Consider the following 23,058-nt stretch of genomic DNA (forward strand, 5'->3'; position numbering starts at 1 on the left):
TCTGGCCCGACCCTGTCACAGTATCCATTTAATTTTCAAGTGCCGTCTTGTGAACAAGTGAAGTGCATTCTAGGTGATTCGGCTGGAGCATGGTGTGGTGTTGTGTTTTTTTTTGTCTTCCTGTGAAATATCACACACTGGCCACTGTCAGAGACACCGGACTTGATAAACCAGAGGTCTGACACATTATATCAGTTCCTCGGAGCTGGGCATGGATGGGGGGAAATGAAACAAACTCCTGTGGTGGGCTTTTTTTTTGTCCATATCAATTTGGGATCTAAATAGAGCCCTACCAAAGTCATGGTCCATTTTGGTCAGTTTCAGTTATTGGATTTTAAAAATTGTCAATGTCATGGTTTGAAATATTTAAATCTGAAATTTCAGGGGGTTATAACTGTAGAGGTCCTTACCCAAAAGGGTGGGTGGGTTACAAGGTTATTGTAGCGGTGTCATGGTATTGCCACCCTCACTTCTGCACTGCTGCTGGGGGCGGTGCCGTCATCAGAGCTTGGCAGCCGGAGACTCCAGCTTGGAAGGCAGAGCCGTCACCAGCAGCAGTGCAGATGTAAGAATGGCACAGTATGGTATTGCCACCCTTATTTCTGGGCTGTTACTTTCAGAGCTGAGCCCTCAGCCTGCAACCGCCGCCCTCCAGCCATCCAGCTCTGAAGGCCATAGGGTGACCAGATAGCAAGTGTGAAAAATCAGGACGGGGATGCGGGCTAATAGGCACCTATATAAGGAAAAGCCCCAAATATCATGACTGTCCCTATAAAATTGGGACATCTGGTCACCCTAGAAGACATCAGCACGGTATGGCATTGCTATTCTTCCTTCTGCACTTCTGCGGGCAGGGTGCTGCCTTCAGAGCAGGGTGCATGACCAGCAGCTGCCACTCTCCGACCACCCAACTCTGAAGTGGTTGGCAAAACTCAGAAGTAAGGTTGGCAATACCATAGCCCCCCTACAATAACCTTGCAACGCCTCTGTGATCCCCTTTTGGGTCAGGACCCAGAGTTGGAGAAACACTGGTTTCCCCCATGAAATCTGTATAGTATAGGGTAAAAGTACACAAAAGACTAGATTTCACAGGGGAGTCCAGATTTCACGGTCCGTGGTGCATTTTTTCATGACCATGAATTTGGTAGGGCCCTAGATATAAACATACAAAGCACCTGCTTTTGTCCTTGATGGGATGTCTCTTGGAACAGCACATCTAATAAGCTATCTAGGCTGGGAGCCTTTCTAACATGGCACGCTCCAACCCTGCATCAGGATAAAGCAGGATCTTAGCAGCCTATCCCAATTCCAGCACTTTGCTCCCAGGAATATCATGGCACAGCTGGAAAATCCTCTTCCAAGGCCCTTGCCCCAGTATTCTATTGGCAAACTGATTTGGGGCTGGTTGGGGGGTCCTGCAAATAACAAAGATGGCGGTGACTGGGCTGCTGGAGGAGAAAATGACTTGGGGAATGTTTGATGCTGTACACCGGGTGGGACTCGCCACCTCTGTCCATGCTGCTCTCTCTCTCCACTCTTGATCAATATGATCTGTTCTTTTCTTCCAAAACAGAGGTCTGCGTGTCTGGCAGGCTGTAGCAGGGTGCGTGTGCCTCCTCTCTGTTCATGATCCAAGTATAATTATAGCATACTCTGGAAGAGCCGCTTAGCATCTCTACAATTCTGGTGGTGGTTACACTTTTGCTTATTTTGCAAGAGGAATGCCAAATCCCTCTGGGGCTGGAAAGTTCAGCTCTTGTTCCGAAGCAAGGCTGGCCAAACTCTTTGGAAGGAACAGTGCTCATGCATAGCTCTAGCTACTACTTAAGGTGATATCGTTTGGGGATCGGATTTCTCCTGTTGCATTGGGGTAACTGTTCCCATGGCTTGGCCAAGCTGGCAGGCTGAGTCATTTGATAAAGGAGGTAGTTTTTAGGGCTGCATGTTTGTGCGGTTAAATAAACTCCAAAAGTCACCCCTCTTAAATCTTCCTCGCTGCTGTTGCTTACAATCGGCTTTTATCTTGCCTTTGTAGGATCACAAGATGTAAATGCTCTGCAGCAGGACCACCCGGGTCTTGCAGAATATTTACTTTTTGTTGTGATGTTTAGAGGCAGACGGGGAGAATTTTGGTCACCTAGGGGGTTGTGATACGTGTCTCTAACACATCTTTCCAGGAAAGGGAGTGTACAATAGTGGTTTACTCTGTTTTAAAATAAATACAGCACAGATCAGTGCAAAAAAGGGCTTAGGAAAAAGCATGATGGACAAATGGTGGAAAACAGGGCATAATTCATCATTATATATTTTTTCTAAGAATCTGATTCCCATAGCCAGGGACTGTTCATTTGTAGAGGTGTCAGTTAAGGGAAAATAACGAGTTTTGACTGTTTCCTTGTAAAACAAATTCCAGACATCTCACAGGCAAAAGAAACTGCAGTGTGTTAGCTCTGCGGAGACCATGCATCCCATGAGAGGTTGTTACTGCTTGAATGCTGGGTTCCAAGACTGCGAACCTCAAGCAATCAAAAATCATGTTGGCCTGCTCAGAAATAGTGAGACTGGCTTAAAAATCAAAAAGAAAATGAAGAAACATTGGGGTCCTTTTTATTTTCCTTCTGGTTTTCAAGCTTTTCTTTGCAGCCATGAAGGCTAGAAATTAGGATAATATGGACTTCCTTTGTAAAGTGCTTTGAGGTCTACTGATGAAAAGTGCTGTACAATCCCTAGCTAGGTACATAAGAACGGCCATTCTGGGTCAGACCAAAGGTCCATCTCATCCAGTATCCTGTCTTATAACAGCGGCCAATGCCAGGTGCCCCAGAGGGAATGAACAGAACAAGTAATCATCAAGTGATCCATCCCATTGCCCATTCCCAGCTTCTGGCAAACAGAGGCTAGTGACACCATCCCTGTCCACCCTGGCTAATAGCCATTGATGGACCTATCCTCCATGAATGCATCTAGTTCTTTTTTGAACCCTGTTATAGTCTTGGCCTTCACAACATCCTCTGGCAAGGAGTTCCACAGGTTGACTGTGCGTTGTGTGAAAAAATATTTCCTTTTGTTTCTTTTAAATCAGGTAAACAAAGGTACTTGTTTTTTAAATGACAGTGGAAATTCTCACATACGGTAGAACCTCAGAGTTACGAACACCTCAGGAATGGAGGTTGTTTGTAACTCAGAACAAAACATTATGGTGGTTCTTTCAAAAGTTCATAACTGAACATTGACTTAATACAGCTTTGAAACTTCACTATGCAAAAGAAACACACTGCTTTCCTTTTATTTTTTAGTAGTTTACATTTAACATAGTACTGTATTTGCTGCTTTTTCTTTCTTTCTGTTTTTTTTTTGTTTGTTTCTGCTGCTGTCTGATTGCATATTTCTGGTTCCAAAGGAGGTGGTTGACTGGTCAGTTTGTAAGTGTGGTGTTCATAACACTGCGGTTCTATTGTAATGACATGACTCCGGAAGATGGGGTACACTTTTTTTAAACAAAAAACCTCTTAATATCCCATGAGACTCACCAAAAAATCATGACAGTTGGCAGCACAGGGGTTCTAGAATTCATGAGGTCCTTACCTCGCTCTCTGGCTGACCAGCACAAGTTGCTATGCCTCAGTTTACCCCATTTGTAAAAATGGGGATGGCAACACAAGGAAGTTTAAAAAGTATAGTTTATAAAACATGTTCTGGTGCTTTAGATGAAAAGTGTTTTTGATAAGCAAAGAGTTAATGTGTCTACCTAGCCCATGCAGTGAATCTCAAACAATATAATGTATGGTTTCAGAGTAGCAGCCGTGTTAGTCTGTATTCGCAAAAAGAAAAGGAGTACTTGTGGCACCTTAGAGACTAACAAATTTATTAGAGCATAAGCTTTCGTGAGCTACAGCTCACTTCATCGGATGCATTTGGTGGAAAAAGCAGAGGAGAGATTTATATACACACACACAGAGAACATGAAACAATGGGTTTATCATACACACTGTAAGGAGAGTGATCACTTAAGATGAGCCATCACCAGCAGCAGGGGGGGGAAGGAGGAAAACCTTTCATGGTGACAAGCAGGTAGGCTAATTCCAGCAGTTAACAAGAATATCAGAGGAACAGTGGGGGGTGGGGTGGGAGGGAGAAATACCATGGGGAAATAGTTTTACTTTGTGTAATGACTCATCCATTCCCAGTCTCTATTCAAGCCTAAGTTAATTGTATCCAGTTTGCAAATTAATTCCAATTCAGCAGTCTCTCGTTGGAGTCTGTTTTTGAAGCTTTTTTGTTGAAGTATAGCCACTCTTAGGTCTGTGATCGAGTGACCAGAGAGATTGAAGTGTTCTCCAACTGGTTTTTGAATGTTATAATTCTTGACGTCTGATTTGTGTCCATTCATTCTTTTACGTAGAGACTGTCCAGTTTGGCCAATGTACATGGCAGAGGGGCATTGCTGGCACATGATGGCATATATCACATTGGTAGATGGTTCTCCCTCCCACCCCACCCCCCACTGTTCCTCTGATATTCTTGTTAACTGCTGGAATTAGCCTACCTGCTTGTCACCATGAAAGGTTTTCCTCCTTCCCCCCCCTGCTGCTGGTGATGGCTCATCTTAAGTGATCACTCTCCTTACAGTGTGTATGATAAACCCATTGTTTCATGTTCTCTGTGTGTGTGTATATAAATCTCTCCTCTGTTTTTTCCACCAAATGCATCCGATGAAGTGAGCTGTAGCTCACGAAAGCTTATGCTCTAATAAATTTGTTAGTCTCTAAGGTGCCACAAGTACTCCTTTTCTTTTTGCGAATATAATGTATGTAGTGGAAATTACCTCTCCAAGAACACAGCTCTGACCTTCCACTTCTGATAATCTAGGAGGAATTTTCAAGTGGAGTCAATTGTACATTGGCACTGTCTAACTTTAAGATTGTTTCTCAGAAGCAATTACATGGCTTCCTGTTTCTTTTCTAGAATCCATGAGACCTTAGATTTCCTTTTGTAAGAGATTCTGGGCCTTGATTCTAATTAAAGTAATATTAGTACTTGCATCTCAGAGTGCTTCACAAAGGGGGTCAGTAGCCTTATCCCCCTTTTTACAGATGAGGAAACTGAGGCACAGTGACTTGCCCGACATCAGCCAGCAGGACTCTCTTTGTGCCGCTTGGGCTTTACGAAGGGGCCCTAGGTTGCTGCAGTTTAAAGGAGATCCTTTCTGGGAATCGGAATCGGGACCTCTAGTTTGTCAAGAGCAATGAGCCAGCCTGGGCAGAAATATTCAGAGAAGTCTTTCTCCGTCAGTGGAAACACCAGGTGAGGACATCCCAGCAGCTAATGAGGTTGTTAATCAGCCCATTGGGGATCCAGGTGAGCCCTGCCCTGTAGCCTGCAGCAGGCTGTATTGATCCTCAGAAAGGAGTGGCAGCTCTGTGCCTTGCAATGCTGATAGCGATTAAGTACAGGTGACCAGAGACAGGTGCTTTTTGTCTCACTCTCTTTTTGGCTGCTTTCTTCTTGAATTAATTTATTTCTAGTGGATAGTGCACTGAACTGGGACACGGGTGGCCTGGAGTCTATCCCTGGCTCTGACACTGACCTGCTGTTTGACCTTGGGTGAGTCACTTCCATGCTCTGCCTCAGCTTCCCCAGGGAACAGACTGTCTAATGTGTATACAGAGGGATATGTTACATACATAGTGAGTTAATAGCTAAAGTGCCAGTAGGTGGCAATCAGAAACATCCTGGATTTTCTAGGACCCACAAAGCTTCCTGTTTTGCATTGTAAATAGCTTCTGGTGGGCAGCTCTTGACACCTACTACAATGAGCCTTAATCTCTGTTGTTGCTAAACTAATAAAAATCACCCACTTAATGAGGTACCTGGTCCCTTCTGATCAAGCTGCTAGAATGCAAGATCCTGATGCTTAGCACTGGCACAGCGCCCTGCAAACCAGCCTTGCCTAGCTCCTGTGAGTTAGGTCTTGTTCGGTAGACTGGAAGCTCTTTGGGGGCAGGGACCATGTTTTAGTTCTTTGTTTATACAGCTCCTTGCACCACGGGGGCCCTTCCTGCTCCGTGATGGGGGGCTCCTAGGTGTTACCATAATGTGAATATTTTATACCCCCATTTCACAGCTGGGGAAGCAGCTTACTCTAAATTCACACAGCGCTGCAAAGAGGACCCAGGAGTCCTGACGTGCTACGGGATTGCACTGGTGCACTGCCCCCATAGCTGCAACTGGGACATATCCTCCCCTGCAGACAAAGCCTGAATGTGTATGCTCCTTTCTGGCTGGCCGCCTTCCCTTATCAGCCTCTGAGCACCAACCACTAGGGTAGCTTCCTAGGCTATTGTCCTGAGTGACTGTTGTCCCAGCAGTGAGCCAGGAAGCCCTTGCTGAGCAGTGAATCTCCATCCCTGCCCCCTGCAGTGTATATTGCAAGGTCCCTTTGAATTCCATCAGCTGCTGATCTGCCCTTTGCTCCCAGTTTGCGAACCCTTCCTCTCCCTCCTTGCCCCACCTTACCTGGTTAGAACCACCCATGCTTTGTGGGGTATCCAGGGGAGATCTTAGGCAGTTTTTTCTGCCTGCATTTGAAAATCCTGTGGCCTGTTTGAAGCATTTGCCCTAGTCAGGTTCCTGGTGTGTGGACATTGTCTGCTAGACAGAATATTTTCCCCCCTCTTTTCCCGTTGGGTGGTGGCAGCCAGCTGTTGTGCTCCACCCCAGAAGAAGCTGCATTTCAGGCCAAAAAAGAGGTGAACCATTAGCTCCTTTTCTGTCTTCAAGGGCTTTGCAAACTTTGCTATCTGAATGCTGAGATTGCAATTGCTTGTGCAGGTGTGCCCCATCTGAGCAGCTCTTTTAGGCCTAGCCCTCTCTGCTTAACTCTTCCACTGTTTGAGGACACCTTGGCTGGTAAAATGTAACTTGCTAAATGAGTGACTGCCGGGGATGGGGGAGCAGCCAGCCGTTCAGATGCCGGTTAGGCTCCATTCGGTTTGCAACGCTCCAGCTCCAGCTCCTGGGTCTGGACCTGAACTTCTCGAAAGCAGGTGGGTGGTTCTGAGCCAGGGGCTGCAGATTGGATTGGGTGCAGAAATTGGAAGCTGCTGTTTCAATCCAGGTCTGGGTCCAAACTAAAGAGCTGGGGTGTGTGGTGGATCTGGTTAGATGTGTGTGTGTGTGTGTGTGTGTGTGTGTGTGAGAGTGTAGAGGGGAGTGTTTAGGTTGTGTGTATTGTTTTAAGCCCCCTTTTCACGGCTTAAACCCCAGGAATGGTATGATTGGCAGTGCTTTGTGGCAGGCCCCAGCACCTCTAGGCTTGGCAGTTCATAGCCCCCCACTTCTAGGCTTGACAGTTCACGGCTCCAGCACCTCTCACCTGCATCAGTTTTGAAGCTAAAACAAAATCCCTTGAGCCCCGGCACCTCTCTCATGATAAATGAAGCCCTGAAGAAGGGAAGACCCTGCTATAAACAAAAACAATAAGAAGTAAACAATCCCGGCCAGGGGGTGCCAGTTTGGGCTGGATGTCTTCCTGGCGGTTTCATCACATGACAGAAACCTTTAAAGATTAATCTTGAATTCCTAGAGAGTCCAGGGAGGGTTGGCAACCCTCCACTCGCCCCTGGTGGCCCCAGATCCCGAGGGAGCTGCCTCCCAAAGCCCAGCTCTGATTCTGTTTGCCCAGGGCAGAGTTCAGGGACTGGGCTCCTCCCTCGCCCTCGCAAAGATCAACTCAAGCGAGACAGTTTCGGTAGTCCCCGTCCCCCCCATGGCCCCTGAGGGGGGATTCCCGCCCCACCGCCAGTCCCCAGCAGCCCCCCTCCCCCCGTGGGAGGCTCGGCCTCTCCGGGGCTGCTCAGAGATGGGTGGGCGCTGGCCCCCGCCGGGCTCTGGAGAGAGGAGGAGACTGATCTGAAAACCCAGCTCGTTGACTTCCTGCGCCGGAGCTGCGCTGAGGCGTTCGCTGGGGTCCCTGCTGCTAGCGCCGGCCGTGTGAACGCTCCGCTCCGCTCCGCTCCGCTCCGGGGTGCGGCGGGCAAATCCCCCGCGGACCCGGCTTTCCCGAGCCTGGGGCGCCGGACTATGTCTCGGATCCAATCGCTGGCCAGGGCCAGGACTGACCGTACAAAGGACATCGCGTGGAAGGTCGGTGCCCCCACCCCTTTGCGGAAAAAGCAGCTCTGCAATATTTGGGGCTCAGGGTGGTGGTGGTGGTGGGGGTTCTGGGGGCAGCTGTTTGGGGCGCAGGGTCTGGGAAGGAAGGAGGGAGGGGGGCAGCTGTTTCCCTCATAAGTCTTCCTTCGCTTGATCTGAAAGTTGAACCCTTTATTTTAAGTCTTCCACCCAAAGCTGGGGGGGGGGTGGGGAGGAGAAATGGTCCCTCTCTTCCCCCGGGTTTCAGATCGGTCTCTCCAGAATCGCCCAAGGACCCGCTTCACGCATGCACGCAGAGGGCATTTTGTCCCCGGCCTTCAGCTCTGGAGGGGTGGGGGTAGGTGTGAGGGGGGGGCTGTGATGGAGAGAAACCTCCCCCCCCATCCCGCCCCTGGGCTGGCCAGCAGCTCGCTGGGCTGGGGTCTCTCGGCCATGAGGGGAGCGGGGGAATCCCAAGCCTTGGGCAGGGAGAGAACTTTACTGGCGTGGGGAGAGAGACTCTGCTGTCTCTGCTCTTTGTGGCTCAGCCGCTGTCTGGTTTGAGCTCTCCCTTACCGTGCGGGGGGTGATCTGTATCTGAAGGGCCCCTGTAGCTGGTTCCTATTAAGCAGGCATCTGCAAAACCTCTTAGGCTGGGGAGATGGTGCCTGCAAAGGGGCTGAGCTGGGGAACCCCAAAGACTGAGCTGTTTTAAAAAAGAAAATTTACAAAGTGTGTGTGTGTGTGTGTGTGTGTGAGGGGGTGCCAGATCCATCAGCCGGGATCTGGATTCGGGGTGTGGGGGGGTTCCCATTGGATCTGTGAACTTCGGGCCCGGGTGCTGGTTCCGAGTTGGGGGCAGGGAGGGATTTCGTGTATTTGAATCCTTCCCCCATTCGCTCCCCCCCCCAGTCTACAGTGTTCTACCAGTTCTTCTTGTTAAGAGAAATCCAGATTGCACTCCCCAGGCACCAGCCCCATTGTACAGGGTAGCGCCCCGGGAAGCAGTGTAGCTGTATGATGCCATTGAGAAGGGGATTTTTATACCCCCCCTTTTCTACTCACCCACCGCCGCTTTCTTGTTGCTTCTCCTCCCCCCCACGTATTTATACCCCAGGGGTAACACCGGAGCTGCAGCCGCGCGGGGCTATTTATCAGCTCGGCCAGGCACAATGAAGTGGTTTCCGTAGCCATGTGATGATGCTCCCAGCATGGTGGTTAAAATAGCGCTGAGCTTAAAACGATGCTATTGTCCAGCCATCCAAGGCCCCCTTTGCCAGCAGGCCTGGGGGTTGCACAGGATGAAATCCAAGCAATCTGGGAGTCCTGGCTCCACCCGTGAAATAGGGGATCATTGCAAACACTGGGGCATGGAGAAAGGACAAGAGCCAGCACGTGTGATTTCGTAATAAGCTTTGTCCTTCTAGTTTGTCTCCAAACTAGAGATGGGTTCAGGTCTTGATCCAGATTCCAGGCTTCCTCGTGCTTTTGGGCCTGATCCTTCTTTATACTAGGGTCCCTTTACACCAATCTGGCAGATTATGTGGTGTAATTTAACAGTTCCTTCTGCTGGAAGTGTAAAGGGACCTTGGTGTAAAGGAAGATCAGACTTCTGATTTATTATTACAGTAGCACCCACAGGCTCCAGATCAGGCCCACATTGTGCTTGGTGCTGTCCTTGCCAAATAGACAAAGGGTGATTGACAGGAAGGATGATTCCTCCTCCTTTTGCAAGTGGGGGAAACTGAGGCACAGAGCTGCAGCGCCTCTCCCAAGATGGTACAGAGTCAGTAAGCCCATCTCATGAGGATGCTTGGAACCAGGGTTTTGGTTCCGGGTACATCTCTGCTCTTGAAGCTTAGTATGATGGCAGATCAGCTGGGGAGGTTGTGGGGTGGGGGGCTACCTGAGAACTGCCACTGGGAGGAGGTCTCCCTGCTAATCCCCAGCTGCTACAGTGCTAAGGAGACTGAGAAGAGAACTGTAGCTTGGTTGGAGGGGCACGTCCCTTCCCTTGCCAGCTCATGAGGCAATAGCTGGCCTGATGAAATGAGACCTTGGTATCTCGAAACCCAGAGCAGCCGTGTTTTTGTTGGCTGATGGGAAGCTTTGAGGCCCCAGCTCATGAGAACAGGCAGGGGGGAAACGCTGCACCCGGCAGACTGGCAGGATGCTCGTGTCTCTCGGAGGGGCAGATTGGTGCCTGCGCTTGGCACAGGTAGCTGACTGCTCTGCCAGCCGCGTTGAGTCCTGTGATTGGCAGGCCCTGGTGGGTGATAGAAGGGTGCTATGCGGGCGCCGATTGGAGTTGTGGTTAAGACATCAGTAACTGGACTTGCCTCATTGCCTCATGAGCTGGCAAGGGAAGGGACGTGCCCCTCCAACCAAGCTACAGTTCTCTTCTCAGTCTCCTTCGCACTGTAGCAGCTGGGGATTAGCAGGGAGACCTCCTCCCAGTGGCAGTTCTCAGGTAGCCCCCCACCCCACAACCTCCCCAGCTGATCTGCCACCATACTAAGCTGGACTCCTGGGTTCTATTCCTGGCTCTGGGAGGGGAATGTATCTTTGTAGTGAGAACAGTGGTCTGGGCACCAGAGACACCCGGGTTCTCTTCCTGGTTCCAGCATGGTTAGAACGGAGGCGTGGGAGTTGGGACGACTGGGTCCTGTTCTCAGTTCAGCCACTGCCTCACTGTGTCCTCTTAGGTGTCCAGCCTCCTTTGTGCCTCAGTTTCTCTATCTGTAGAACGTGTGTCACCGGGATTCAGGCTTAACTGTAAACTGGTGTTGCTCTGTGTCCCCCTCTGGTGGCTGGCCTGCATGGGGGCTAAGAACCTACAACTGCTACCCTCAAATGGCATTTCTAGGAGAGCATTCACTGGGTGCCTTTTAATGCTGAAGTTCCCAGGTTCAGTCCCGCCTTGCGGTCCGAGTTCTTAGAGGTGCAGAGGAGGATTTTTTGTTGCTGGCCAGCTGCTGACTGGACGTTCATATTTAGCAGCCCTCGGTGCATGTTGGGAAGAAAATGCTGAGGTGGAGCTTTCTCAGGGTCTGGTGGGGCGGGCTGGTCATGAGCGGCTGCATATTGGGATGTGGGGAGGAAGTGGTGATTTGCATGTCAGAGGATTTCATCAGTGGCCCGGCTTGCCACACCCTGGCCAGGCTGGGCGGCTGCTGTGGTGCCATTGGGGTCTGAATGCATCTCCTCTCCCATGAGGCCTGGTCGAGGGCAGAGCTGCAGTGGGAATCATGAATCCCGGGCGCTTGGAGAGCTGCCACCTTCCCCTCCTGGCTCCCGCTCCCTGCTTGCAGGCTGCTGCCACCAGCTGTCACGGTCTTTAAAATAGTCGCCCCCACTCAGCCACGGGGAGCTGGCTTGCAAGAGGTGTTGGTGCCCCGGGCCTGGGATCTCCCAATGCATCTCTGCCAACTCCCCTCAATCTGCCCTGCCAAGCGCACCCACCCTCTCTCTTCTGCTAGCTAGAGTCCTCGGTTTTTGGCTGAGCAGGGTCTTCCAAGAACAGGTAGAGAGGGGGATGAAGAACGCCACACCGGGCATCTCCTGGGAGGTCTGGCTTCCTAGCAGACACGCTAGGCACCAGAGGCTCCTGAGGTTGCTCCCAGAAATGCCTGAAAAATGACCTTGGATGAATGAATTTGCCAGGATTTGGAAGAGCAGGGGTCTGGCCCTGGATCCAGGGTGGTTGAAGGTTTGAATATGGGGCATGACACTTTTGGGAATGGGCCATGGGGGAACCACTCCGGGCTGGGGGGGGGGAGGGGGAAGAGAACCGCTGCTAACTGCATCTTCTGCACACATTCCAGATAGAGAAACTGAGGCACAAACCAACACTGTGGATCTGGATCCTGTGGGAAAGTCCCACCATGGGAGAAACTGGGCACAATAGAAAGTGAGGGCTAGGAACAGCTTTGACTCAGAAATGGATGGAATGAAGGAGGTGGACCAGTGTTAGCAACTCCCACAATTTTATCCCAAGTCACTTGGTATTTGGTGTGTTTCCTTAAATCCCCAGCTCCTGGAATCATGTGAAATATACCTGAATCTCTGTTTTCATTTAAAATTCCCCCCACATGAGTTTCTGTCTCTCATGGTTGCAGAGAAAAGCTTGAAAATTTGACACTCTTCTCACCCTTCCCCCCACCAATTCTCAAACTCTAGAGGGCAAATAAAAGCATCCCTAAAATCTCCTGGTTTTCAAATTCAATCTCATGACTTCGGGGCAAGGGGAGGGCCCTGACTTGTGAATGTGGGGGATGAGCAATACTGGCTTAGCCTTGTTTATTCCATACCGGGCCTTTTGCGACTACCAGCGCCGTCGCGCATCTGGCATAAAGGGGCCGTTGTGAGCTGAGGTCTTGCTGGAAAGGTGAAGTCTTGAGGGCTGAATGGGGAACCTATGATTCTGAGACTAGCGCCTCTGCTTTCATCTCCTGCCTGAAAGGAGCTAGTTGTGCTGCTGGTCAAACTCTGCCTTGGCTAGATCTCCTGCCCCTTAAACTCTGCCGGCGTCTCCCTGCGTGTTTGGGTTTGAGGGCATCTTTTGTTGCAAAGTTAAGGGGAGGAAGGAACTGGGCATTTGAAAGATTGCTTTGTTCTGCGGGGAGTGGAACTGGAGAGCGGCTGTGCTGTTGTGTTACAGGCATGTCTGGGGAAGGTGATAAGGAGCAAAATATCCTCTTGAGAGGGGTGAAATAATCTAAATTGCGGGGGGGGGGGACACTTGTTATTCATTTGTATTATTTCAGTGGCCAACTGAGACCAGAGCCCTGGTGTGCTAGGCACTGGAAGCATGTACCTTATTACTGACCCAAAAACATTTCAACCCCCCCAAAGTTGTGAGACTTTGTTTAAAAATCATAAGGTTCTCTCTCTCTCTCTCTCTTCTTTTTTTAAAGGAGGGGTGTCTTTTTTGATTGGCCTTCAGGTTTGAGGGATTATGTTTTCAAGTTTTTTTTTTTTTTGCAGTCTAGAAACTTTTCCCTTTTTTAAACAAACGCTGAGATTCTTGCATCATCACCTGTCTCCAGGAGCTGGGGCTTTAAGAAAAAAAAAGTCACTGTCAATTGCAAGACTCCCAATAAGTCTTGGGAGTCAGCAGCACTGCCTCTGTTTAATCAGCTTCAGCTGTAACTTAGAAATTGCAGTTTGGTCCCACCGCTAGAAATAGGATCTTAAAATCCCACCTGCCTGCAGGAATCACTGGGGTGGGTTCTCTGGCTTGTGCTATACACTGGTCAGGCTAGATGCTCTCATGTGATTTTTAGGGGGGCTTTATCTCAGAGCCCTTTGTTTGAGACACCCAAAATTTGGCCCACTAACCCTACAGCGGATCCCCATGAGGCACAGCAATTTGCAAGACAATCTGAGATGGTGTGTGGATTTTAGGGCAGTAAGCAACTCTCAATCTTCGCAGCAGAGCTGCTGCTCCACTATACTGGTCCTACCGGTTTAAAATCCGTGAATAAACAGCCCTGAAATGGCAAGGAATATTGAGATCTGTCAGCAGCATCTCGCATCCCGGCTGTTCTCATTATGCTCCCGTTGGTTTACCGGCCAGTCAAGTTGTGCAGAGAGACCACCTGTCCCTACCTCTGGAACAATGGCCCCCTTTGAAACCACTGTGGCCGGTTCTTGTTGCACAGATAAAGGCTGAAGGATCTGATAGTCTTTGGGGGAAGACACACTCTCTGGAGCAGCAGACGCCTCCTCCTTTGGGATTTGCCAGAGTAGGGAGCCAGCCATGGAGGTTCATTTGTTTCTAGCTTTTTCTGACCCTCTCTTTGTCTCTTTCTGTTAACTCCTTAGAAGCTGGAGGTTAATGTTTTGAGGCGGTAGATTTCCCCCTGCTCCATGCTGGGTTGCTATTGGAGGGGGTTGCCTGTAGGGGATGGGGGGAGAGGGGAGCTTGGCTGTGACAACTGATGGGTTAAAAAGTGAAACATGGCTAAAATTTCTCCAAAGGGGCCTAATGACTTTTGGGGTGGGGAACTAGCTTGAAACACCTCAGTCCTGGTCTATACGCAGGCTGCGCTGCTTAAAGTGTGCTGGTTTACATCAACATGAGGGCTTTTACTAGGATACCTGTGTTCATGTAAAAAAAAAAAAAAAAATCACACCCCTAACCATTATAGCTAGGAGTGCAACGTTCATTGGCAGATCAGGCCTGATTTCAGAAGGTGTTTGACAGGCGTCCTTCCGAAAATCGGGACTAGAGGGGGTCAAAGTTTCCATCCAACTTTTTTTTCCAACAGATTTTTTTTTTTTTTTTTTTTTTAAGAAAATTTTTATTTGTCAAAAACCGAAATGTTACTTGGGGGCCTCCACCGCACCCTGTGAAAACCTGAAGCTATTGGAAGGACAATCAGATCTGTGGCCCTGATGAACTGGAGGCCCCTCTTGTGCCCCTGACTCTCTGCATGACATTGGATGAGTCGCGTTGGAGCTGCAGTCTTGACCGTGAGGGCTGCTTGCCTGGGGACAACCAGTTGAATAATTTGCTGCTCTTTATGGTTTATATTACAGCAGCACCAAGAGGGCCCCAGCTGAGATCTGGGCCCATTGCGTTAGGTGCTGTACGTGCACCTGGTGAGAGACGGCCTCTGCCCCAAAGAACAATCTACAAAACTATGGGTGGGAGGAGAACCAGGGGCTCAATGACTTGCCCAGAGTTACCCAGTGGCAGAGCTGAGAGTAGAACCCAGTCCAGAGCCCTAGACCACGCGGTCTCCCCTAGCTGGGCTGAATAGGTAGGGCCTCATTCAGCCCATAGCTGGATGCAGGAAGGAGGCAAGACACGTGTGCCCCTTGTGTGCACAAGCTGCGCTTTGTTCGGATGACTGCGCCCCGGAACAGCTTCCCAGGGGCAGGATGACACTAGCGGGAGCTGTGGAAATGTACCAGCACGTTCGGAGTCACCCGCATCCTGACACCTAATGGGCAAGAGGAAACCCGCCCGGGCCCCCGCCAGGTTGTTGCGAGACTGAGGAAGTGAAGTGGGTTGAGCATCTTGCCGCCTCCTACCTGTCTCACACCTCCCACTGCGCTTCGCTGAATGGGATTAGTCAGGTAGCTCTATTCAAGGTAACAGCGGCCTGTTGATGTCTGAGATCAGGCCTTGGAAATGGGAACCTAGCAACTATGTTGACTCCGAGTCACCTGATCTTGCCACTGTACCGCACTTCCTCAAGCGTGGGAAACAGAACCCCAGGTGTCCTGGCTCCCAGTCTCCTCTTCTAGCCACTCCATGGGCGCTGCTCACCCATTGCAGTTGTCTCTCTGCCTCCCCAATATGCATCTCCTCTGCTCCAGCTGCCTCTGGTGATTGTATTATACATTGAATCAGATCAGTTGGAACCTGTGGAATTTGTTTCTCCAAGTTGGGCTCTGGGCACTACTGTAATCCAGTGATGCTGATCCGTCCAGTTGGGCTTGTCTGCCAGCCAAACCTGCAACTGCTCATCTGCTGCCCCCGAGCGGTGATACTTACCACGCTCAGCTACACTTCACTAAGCCAATTTCAGCACTAGCAACTCTGCTTTCAGTTTGAGGAGAGGGAAACTGAGGCACCACAGGCTGGATTTTTTCAGATGTGGCTGCTAACATGGGGTTGGCTGGGTTGCCGGGCACTCACAGCAGCTGGCTTCCAGAAGGGCTGAACACCCATAGCGCCCATCGAGGTCAGAGTTAGGGATAGAAAAGAGTCAGCGAGTGACTTTTGTTCTCAGCGTGATGGCTCTGTCCTCCCGAGGTGGTTGCTTCTCACTCAAAACGTCTGCCCAGTCCCACATGTGCCTGGAACGGCCAAGAGGTCACAGCATGGCCTGAGCTATTGTTCAGAGAGACAAATGGCTGCAGAGACTGTTGGTCGTCGTCCTCCCTCTCCACCTCCCTTAGTGTTTGTTCCAGTCCAGCGTTCTTGCCCCTCATCGCTGGGTCTCTGGTCTGTACCCGACCCCAGTGCCCACAGCTTTCAGACCCTCTAATACCAATGATCTCTGCTTCCATTGCATCTTTCATCCAAGGCTCTGAGACAGATGAATTAACCATCACAGTGCTGGTGTGTGTGTGACTTCCCCCATTGTACAAATGGGTAAACTGAGGCACGGAGGTGAAAGCTTGCACTGGAGGTTTGTGTGGAGTCTTGATCTCTGCCTCCCCCCACACCCATTACAAAATCATACTCTCCTCTCAGAACTGGGGATAGATCCCAGTAGTCTGACTTCCCCACAACCCTGTTCTTTTTAAGGTTCGGGGTCAGGGGCAAGCTTTCTGGGCATTTTAGTTAGTGGTAGAGTTGTCAGGCAGTGTTGTCTAGTAGTTGGAGCAGAGCTAGGAGGGGGAGCGAGGTGTAGTGGCTAGAGTAGAAGACGGGGAGTCAATATCCTTGGGCCATATTCCAAGCTCTCCTGACGTTGTAGACACTTACGCTTGTGAGTCTTGCTACCATGAACAACCCTGCTTTAACCACCTGACCTCAAACCTGCCAAAGCGCCCCGCTTACAAGTTTCATTACCAACCCGAACGCTCAGACCACCTGGGCTGAACCATTTCCCTCTTCTGAGGGAGCTGGGGATAAACTTCACAGTGTTAACCCCAAACCATAGCAAAAAACCCCCTCTGATTGCGTGAGTGTTTCTTTATTTAGCTGAGTTACGAATGCTTTGATCAGCTCGGCGCCTGAATTTGGGAGCAGTGAGAAAGTGAGTGGAAAATCTCTGATCACCAGTGCACCGAAGTCTCCTGCCTCGCCTGGCTGGCTCCTTTCCCAGTAGCACTGGCGGAACCCAAAAGCGTTGGGTTGAAATAGCTACAAAGTTCTGCTAGCCGTGGGGAAGAGAGCTGAGAGACAGGGCCCGGCAGCCAGCTGCCTGTGCATTGTATGTGGCAGAGAAGGATCTATCCATCCCAGGGCTGGAGGCTGGCTGCTGGCTTTGATTCCATAGTTGTCTGTTGGCAGTGGTTTAACCGTGCATGCGGGGCCTGGAGGAGAGCACATGGCATGAGGAAGAAGATGGTTTAAGGGTGGAGGGAGGGACTAGGTCCTGTTGCTTTCTCCCCAGCCCTTTCAAGAGCAGCAGGGGTGAGGGAAGGATCACTGAGGAGGGGGATTCGAATGAGCAGCTTTGGGGCGTGGAGCCAGGAGTTCCAGCAGCAGGGAAGCCTCCCGCGGCATCCGGCCCCTCCTGGCAAACCTGGCCAGGGGTTTGGCTTCGCACCCATTTGGCCCTGCATAACCTGATCTCCTGCCCGCTCAGAGGAAGAAGTGTCTAGCTGAAGCCTGGGAGTCAGGACGCCTGGGTTCTCTTCCCTGTGGTGCTCCAGATGTAAGCAAGTTGCCTCCCCTGCCTCTGACTCTACTTTCCTGTCTTTAAAACAGAGATGCCGCTGGACTCACGGGGGGAGTTGGTCTTACAGGGTGAGCTGTTTGGAGCAGGGACTATCCCCTTGATACGTCATGCTGAGGCTCCCAACCTGGCGGTTGCTACTGTAATATAAATACTTAAAATCCCTCGAGAGGAGTAAAATCTTTATTATTTGCCTTTTAAGGATTTCACCCACTCCTGGTGCTTATTCCTCCTTTAATGTTATAGCCACCCCCACTTTGCCATGCTGATGTTACAGCCAGCCTGTGCCATCAAGAGGTGGGAATAAGCAGCGTTCTCGACTGATAGATGAACTGTCTCCACTGCTGCAGTGCAGCTGCTTCTGGGGAAGAGCAGGGCCGCGGTTAAAATCCATACAGCAATGCTCTACAGGGATTACTTCACCTGCTGCTGAAATACATTCCCTTTGGGGTTGAACGGGGCAGCTGCTTAACACCTGCACAGCAACATAACCAGGAGCGAAGAATTGCCCACATAACCCTGTTTTGGAGGGATCCTGAATGACCGCTTATGGTCAGACCCTTGAAGTTTGTGTCTCAAGTAAATCTTGAGGAGGAAATGTGGCCTAGTGGATAGAACACAGGATGGGGACTCGGAAGTTCTGGGTTCTGTTCTCTGCCCTATCACTAACCTGCTGGGTGAACTTGGGCGAGTCACTTTCCTGCTCCGTGCCTCAGTTTCCCCCTCTGTAAAATGGTGATAATGATGCTGACCTCCTTTGTAGATGTGCTGAGGAGAAATCTAAGAGCGAGGGATTATTATTTTAGAGAACTGTGTCTCAAATAAGCAAGAGGAGGATCCTGTTTTTTCTGTCTGGAACAAAAACCACTGGCTGCTGGGAAAGTGCTGCAGGCCTGTTACTCACCGCTAAGCGGTGACTGTACATCCCGGGTGACTGGAGCATGGAGAACTGTTTCTGCGATCAGACTGGTGCCTCTGTGAGGGGGCTTGGTCCGAGCTGATTGTTACTGTTGTTCAATGATAGACGCTTCCGAAACTGTCTGAGACCTGGCAAACTCGTTCCCATTGAGCAGCCAAAAGGGGGTTCTATCCCTGGCACTCGGAGGAGAGAGTGAGGATATTCCACAAAAATACTTTTTGTAGGGAAAAGATTCCCCCCCATACAACCGTTTTTTGCTTTTGTTTTTAAATTAAACTTTGTGTGGGGGGGGAGCACTTTTTTAAAATAATACAAGGAACCTTCCCTCACCTTTTTCCAGTTTTTAAAAAAAAAAAAGCGTGTTTTAAATCTCTTTCCCCCCCACCCCAATGTCAAAGAAATGGATGTTTTTGTGGAACATTGAGATGGTCTTCCATGTCCTGCTTGGTTTAAATTCTTTTTCAATGAGAAAAAAGGGGAAACCCTGCTGGTTTGGACCAGCTCTAAATCCTTTTTTTTTTTTTTTTTTGGTGAACCAAGATAACAACTTTGGTTAGGGGCCTAATTTTTGGGGGGTTGGGGGGGTGTATGTTTACCATCCCCTACTGGGGATGCCGGTATAAAGGTGCCATAAACTTGTGCAGGCCAGTCCCTCGTCTGGATTCGTATGGGCAACCCCATTTCTTAATCTGAAGAATTGACGGGTCCCATCACCACTGTATTGGGCACTTCACAATCTTTAATGTATTGTATCCTCCTCACACACCTGTAATGTAGGGAAGTGTTGTTAGCATCCGCCAGATGGGTCGATATCATCTGCCTCATCTCCCAGGTTCATGCATTGGTGTTTGTGAAGTGGTTTGAGATCCTTTGATGGAAGGGGCTCGAGAACTTAAGAACAAGATAACGTCCCCCCGGCATGCCCTGTGGCTGAGGATTTCTGGGGCTACTGCAGAGATCTTTGTTTTCCAAGGATGGTGTCTTTCAGGGAAGCAGGTTTTTCATCCTTTGAAATCCTGAGAGCTCTGAAGCTGGGCAGAGATTCTGGTCTCTTGCATGCTGTGGAATTTCTCTTATCAGTGACTTTTAATGATGGATCAAGTTTGCCGAGCAAGGCGTGCAAATCCCCGCTTTCCAGATGTGGCGTGGAAGAGTTTGTTTTATGTACGGGGCTCGTACCTGGCTTCTCAATATGGATTCCCAGCCCTGTCTTTGCTCCCAAGGGTGAGGGTTGCCTTTCTAGTTCTCCTGCCCGCCTGGATTTTCCACAAGGGGGAAGGGAGCTGGATTCTGATCTCTGTTACGCCACTGTGAATTTGCAGTAAATCCATTGGGCCTGATTTTCTTGCTGCCCACTGGCAGCATGAAGGGGCCTTAAAGCTGATGGAAACAGCCCCTTGAGAATCCTTCCTGCGCAGCGTAGAGCTGGTGTAAGGACTTTGCCCCAGCAGATAATGGGGGTGTGGCTGGAGTGCCCTGTGCTGTAGGTATTCTCTGCTTCCCAGAGTCCATGAGGCACCAGAGTGTAAACTAGGGCAGCCCTGAGGTTGCTGTAATTTATGCTGGGGCAGGGTCCTGCATGACTGTGGAATATGGAATATGTTTTCTTAACGCCCCTGCTGCTCCAAGCACAGGAACAGAGCGACCGAGGCCAGCAATCTAGGGAGAGTAACTCCAGATTAACTGAGCCTGGCTCCATGAGGATAAATTACTCCCAATGTGGGGGTGGGGGCAGTTTCACTTATGCGGATGGTAACGCAAGAATTAGAAGCCCTGGCCCCCAAAGTGGGTCCCTTTCCCTTTAAGCCCAGCCTGCATGTGTGCGGTGGGGGTCCCTTTAAATAAATAAATTTAAAAAAAAAGAAACAGTGCCAGGAACAAATAAATCCCAGGACAATGGCTTGATGATGTGCCCAGGGCCCCTGCCAACCCCCCCCCCCCGTTCCTAGCCTGGCAGCTTCTCCAGCTGGCAGGGAGCCCCCGTTGCCAGTAACCAGGGGAGGATGCTTTGTGGTTCGGGGCTCCCCGTTTCGGGGCTCTGCTGTTTCTGCTCCCCGTTTCGGGGCTCTGCTGTTTCTGCTCCCCGTTCAGTGACTGCTGCGGGGCAGAGAGGCTGCTCTGCGGAGAGTGGGTGAGTTCCTTTCTGTCTGGGCCGTGCCTCCCAAGCAAATGGGCCTCTGGTGCAAAGTAGGCTGTTGATTTACGGGCTGGGTGCGCAGTTTCTTTCTGGTGGGCGGTGGGCGCTTGCTCCTGTCCTGTCCCCTGGGGGATGTCTCCAGCTGGATGCCCCCTGCTGCGTGAGGATGACGTGCCTGCTTTGGGGAGGCTGTGGGGTATAGCGGGCAGCAGCCTGGCACCCAATCAGCTGCTGTATGGGCATGCCCGGGAGGAAGAGAAAAGGGCTCTGAATCCTATTAGAGTCAGAAGGGACCAGATCCTCTACTCTGACCCCCTGTATCTCACAGGCCACCACCCGCATGCCAAGTCTGACCTATTGGCTTAGCTCTGCAGCGCTGATCCCTTGGCGCAAGGGGGGTGACTCATGGTGGATGTCCGGCCTTGTGGTGCCCAGCAGCGATGCCCCACTTGGTCATTGCTGCTTCGTGCTTGGAGCCAGGAATTGTACAAAGCAAACAGCAGGGGGGTTCACCCAGAACCCTGTTGTCCTCCCATTGCCCCCCTCAGATCAAGGCTGGGAGTGCAGCTTGAAAACAGTTGACTTGCCCCTTAAAGAGCCAGCCAAGCGATCCCGTGTAGAGCCAGCCAAGCGATCCCTACCTGGTACCGTCCCCCACTCTAAGAACTGTCTCTACGGCCCCTTCCCCCACCTCTCAGCTAAATTCCCTGCTGTGTTTTCTCTCTCCCCCCCCCCCCCTTCCTGATGCATCTTGGGGGTGTATGACTTTAACCAGATGTTGCATTGCTATGCAGGACTGCATGCCCTGCGTGCGGAGGGGGAGATCTTCCTCCTCCCTGCAGAGCTGTTTTAACCTCCCATCCACCCCAGTAGCATTCCTGTCCTTTTAGCATAGCTGTCTGCCTTGGCCCCGGTGCCAAGGGCCTGGACCGGCTTGTTTGTATCCAGTGGGAATCTCTGAAGGGGGCACAGTGTGTGTTGCGGGGTGTATATGCAAGAGACAGGAGTTGAATATAGATAGATGGTGGGTCGGGAACCAAGTGGATTGAATCAGCTCTGCTGCAGGGACAAGATCTAGTCCATTTCCCCCTCTTCACCCCAGTCAAAAACTCATGCTGGGCTACCTGCCCCTTCTCTCCTCCTGTCACACGGGTTGTCAGTTCTGTTGGACCAGAGTAAGGCCGGGTAAATAGGTGTGATTCCTCTGTGTCATCTCAGCTGCTCTTTGCACCATCGGTGAGTCTGGCAGTCAGTCAGTCACTGTGTCTGAATGGTGGTTGGAAGGTGGGAGAAGTACAGGGTTTATGACCCCCATTCTGTCTGATGATCTAAGCTGCGCTCTTCATTTCCCATCCCCCCTGAGGGACTAACCTGGCTAGGAGAAGGAAACGCCATCTGTTTATCGGAGGAGAGCTGTCCGGAAAATGCCTAATTTCCAGCAACCGTGACCCCTCCGTTGCTGGACTTATCAAATCAGTGTCTTGGGGAACACAAAGCAGAACTGAATCCAGCAACAGGGGAAGGGACCGAGTGGCTCTATCTGTGGGTTATATTACGGAAGAGCAGCTGTATACACATTTCTGTGTTTGTGTGTGTGCAGGGGGGAGGGGGGTGTTTCTGTATACAATGAAAATGGTGCTCGTGGGCTCCCAGGGTTGGATGCCTCTTCCTCCTCTCCACCCCCACTTCTGGCTTTATAATCCCCTTTAAATGGGGAAGCCTTTTAATGATTAAACTCTGTGGGTCAGACTTCACCGCTCTGTAGACCCATGCATATGCTCTTCCTTTGCTCTATGATGTTGGGTATCTGGTGAGCCCACTGGTCTGTCTTACTCCAGTACCCGATGCCTTGGAGGCAGGCAGCACATCCTTACCGTGATCTTAATTTTGCATGGGAGTTGGGTCAGGAATTCCTTCCTGACCCCTGCAGGAGAAGGCCAGTGCCCTGAAGGATGAAAGCTTGATGCCTCATATTGTCAGCGGCAGAAATGAGTAGAAAATTAATCTGCTGGTTTCTTTGGGGCACCTCCCCTCCTGGATTCTCGGGAAGCCTGAGCACCAGAGGGGGTGAGATTTTGAATGGTTAGAGCCAAGTCACCCACCAACCTTCTGTTCCTGCCAGTGGGATTGAAAGCAGCAAGGCTCCTGCTCTCTGACCTTGTCAATTTCACTCCGAAATTGTCAGTTTTAAGCTCTTCTCTCCCTGATTGCTATCTTGTCAGATCAGAGCTAACCCAGGGTGCTAAGAAACGGTGCAGCTTGCATTAACCCACTGGCCAACCTGGTTGAGTTGGCTGCCTATTTGCCAGGGCGGGTGAGCCACATCCTTAGCTGGTGTAAATCAGTGTAGTTCCAGTTTACACCAGTGGAGGATCTGGCCTGCTATTTTTAAGACTCTTGCATTCCTGCACCATGGTGAATTTGATAGAGCTTTGGAGACAGGATGCAGGGCTGCAGGGAATTATTAGGGGATGGAAACCCTTTCCAAACAATGATCCTGCTGG

The 23,058-nt window shown here is 50.6% G+C and overlaps 1 protein-coding gene across 4 annotated transcripts in view; it reads left to right on the forward strand.

Annotated features, from left to right (window-relative positions):
- The window catches only part of ARHGEF2 (Rho/Rac guanine nucleotide exchange factor 2), a 127,433-nt gene that overhangs the window by 64,117 nt on the left and 40,258 nt on the right, over positions 1 to 23,058 (forward strand). The window contains exon 1 of one of the 4 annotated variants that reach the window (XM_043501896.1): positions 6,912 to 7,046. The exons of 2 other annotated variants lie outside the window; for them this stretch is intronic. Coding sequence is in view for 1 of the 2 variants with exons in the window: in XM_043501894.1 (XP_043357829.1) it covers positions 8,083 to 8,145 (63 nt within the window). In the remaining variant the exon portion in view is untranslated. Of the gene's footprint in view, positions 1 to 6,911; positions 7,047 to 7,905; positions 8,146 to 23,058 lie in introns of those variants that run through there. One more of the 4 variants, XM_043501894.1, reaches the window with a different exon arrangement.

Source organism: Dermochelys coriacea, chromosome 24 (assembly GCF_009764565.3).
Source record: "Dermochelys coriacea isolate rDerCor1 chromosome 24, rDerCor1.pri.v4, whole genome shotgun sequence".
NCBI classification, from domain to species: Eukaryota; Metazoa; Chordata; order Testudines; family Dermochelyidae; genus Dermochelys; species Dermochelys coriacea.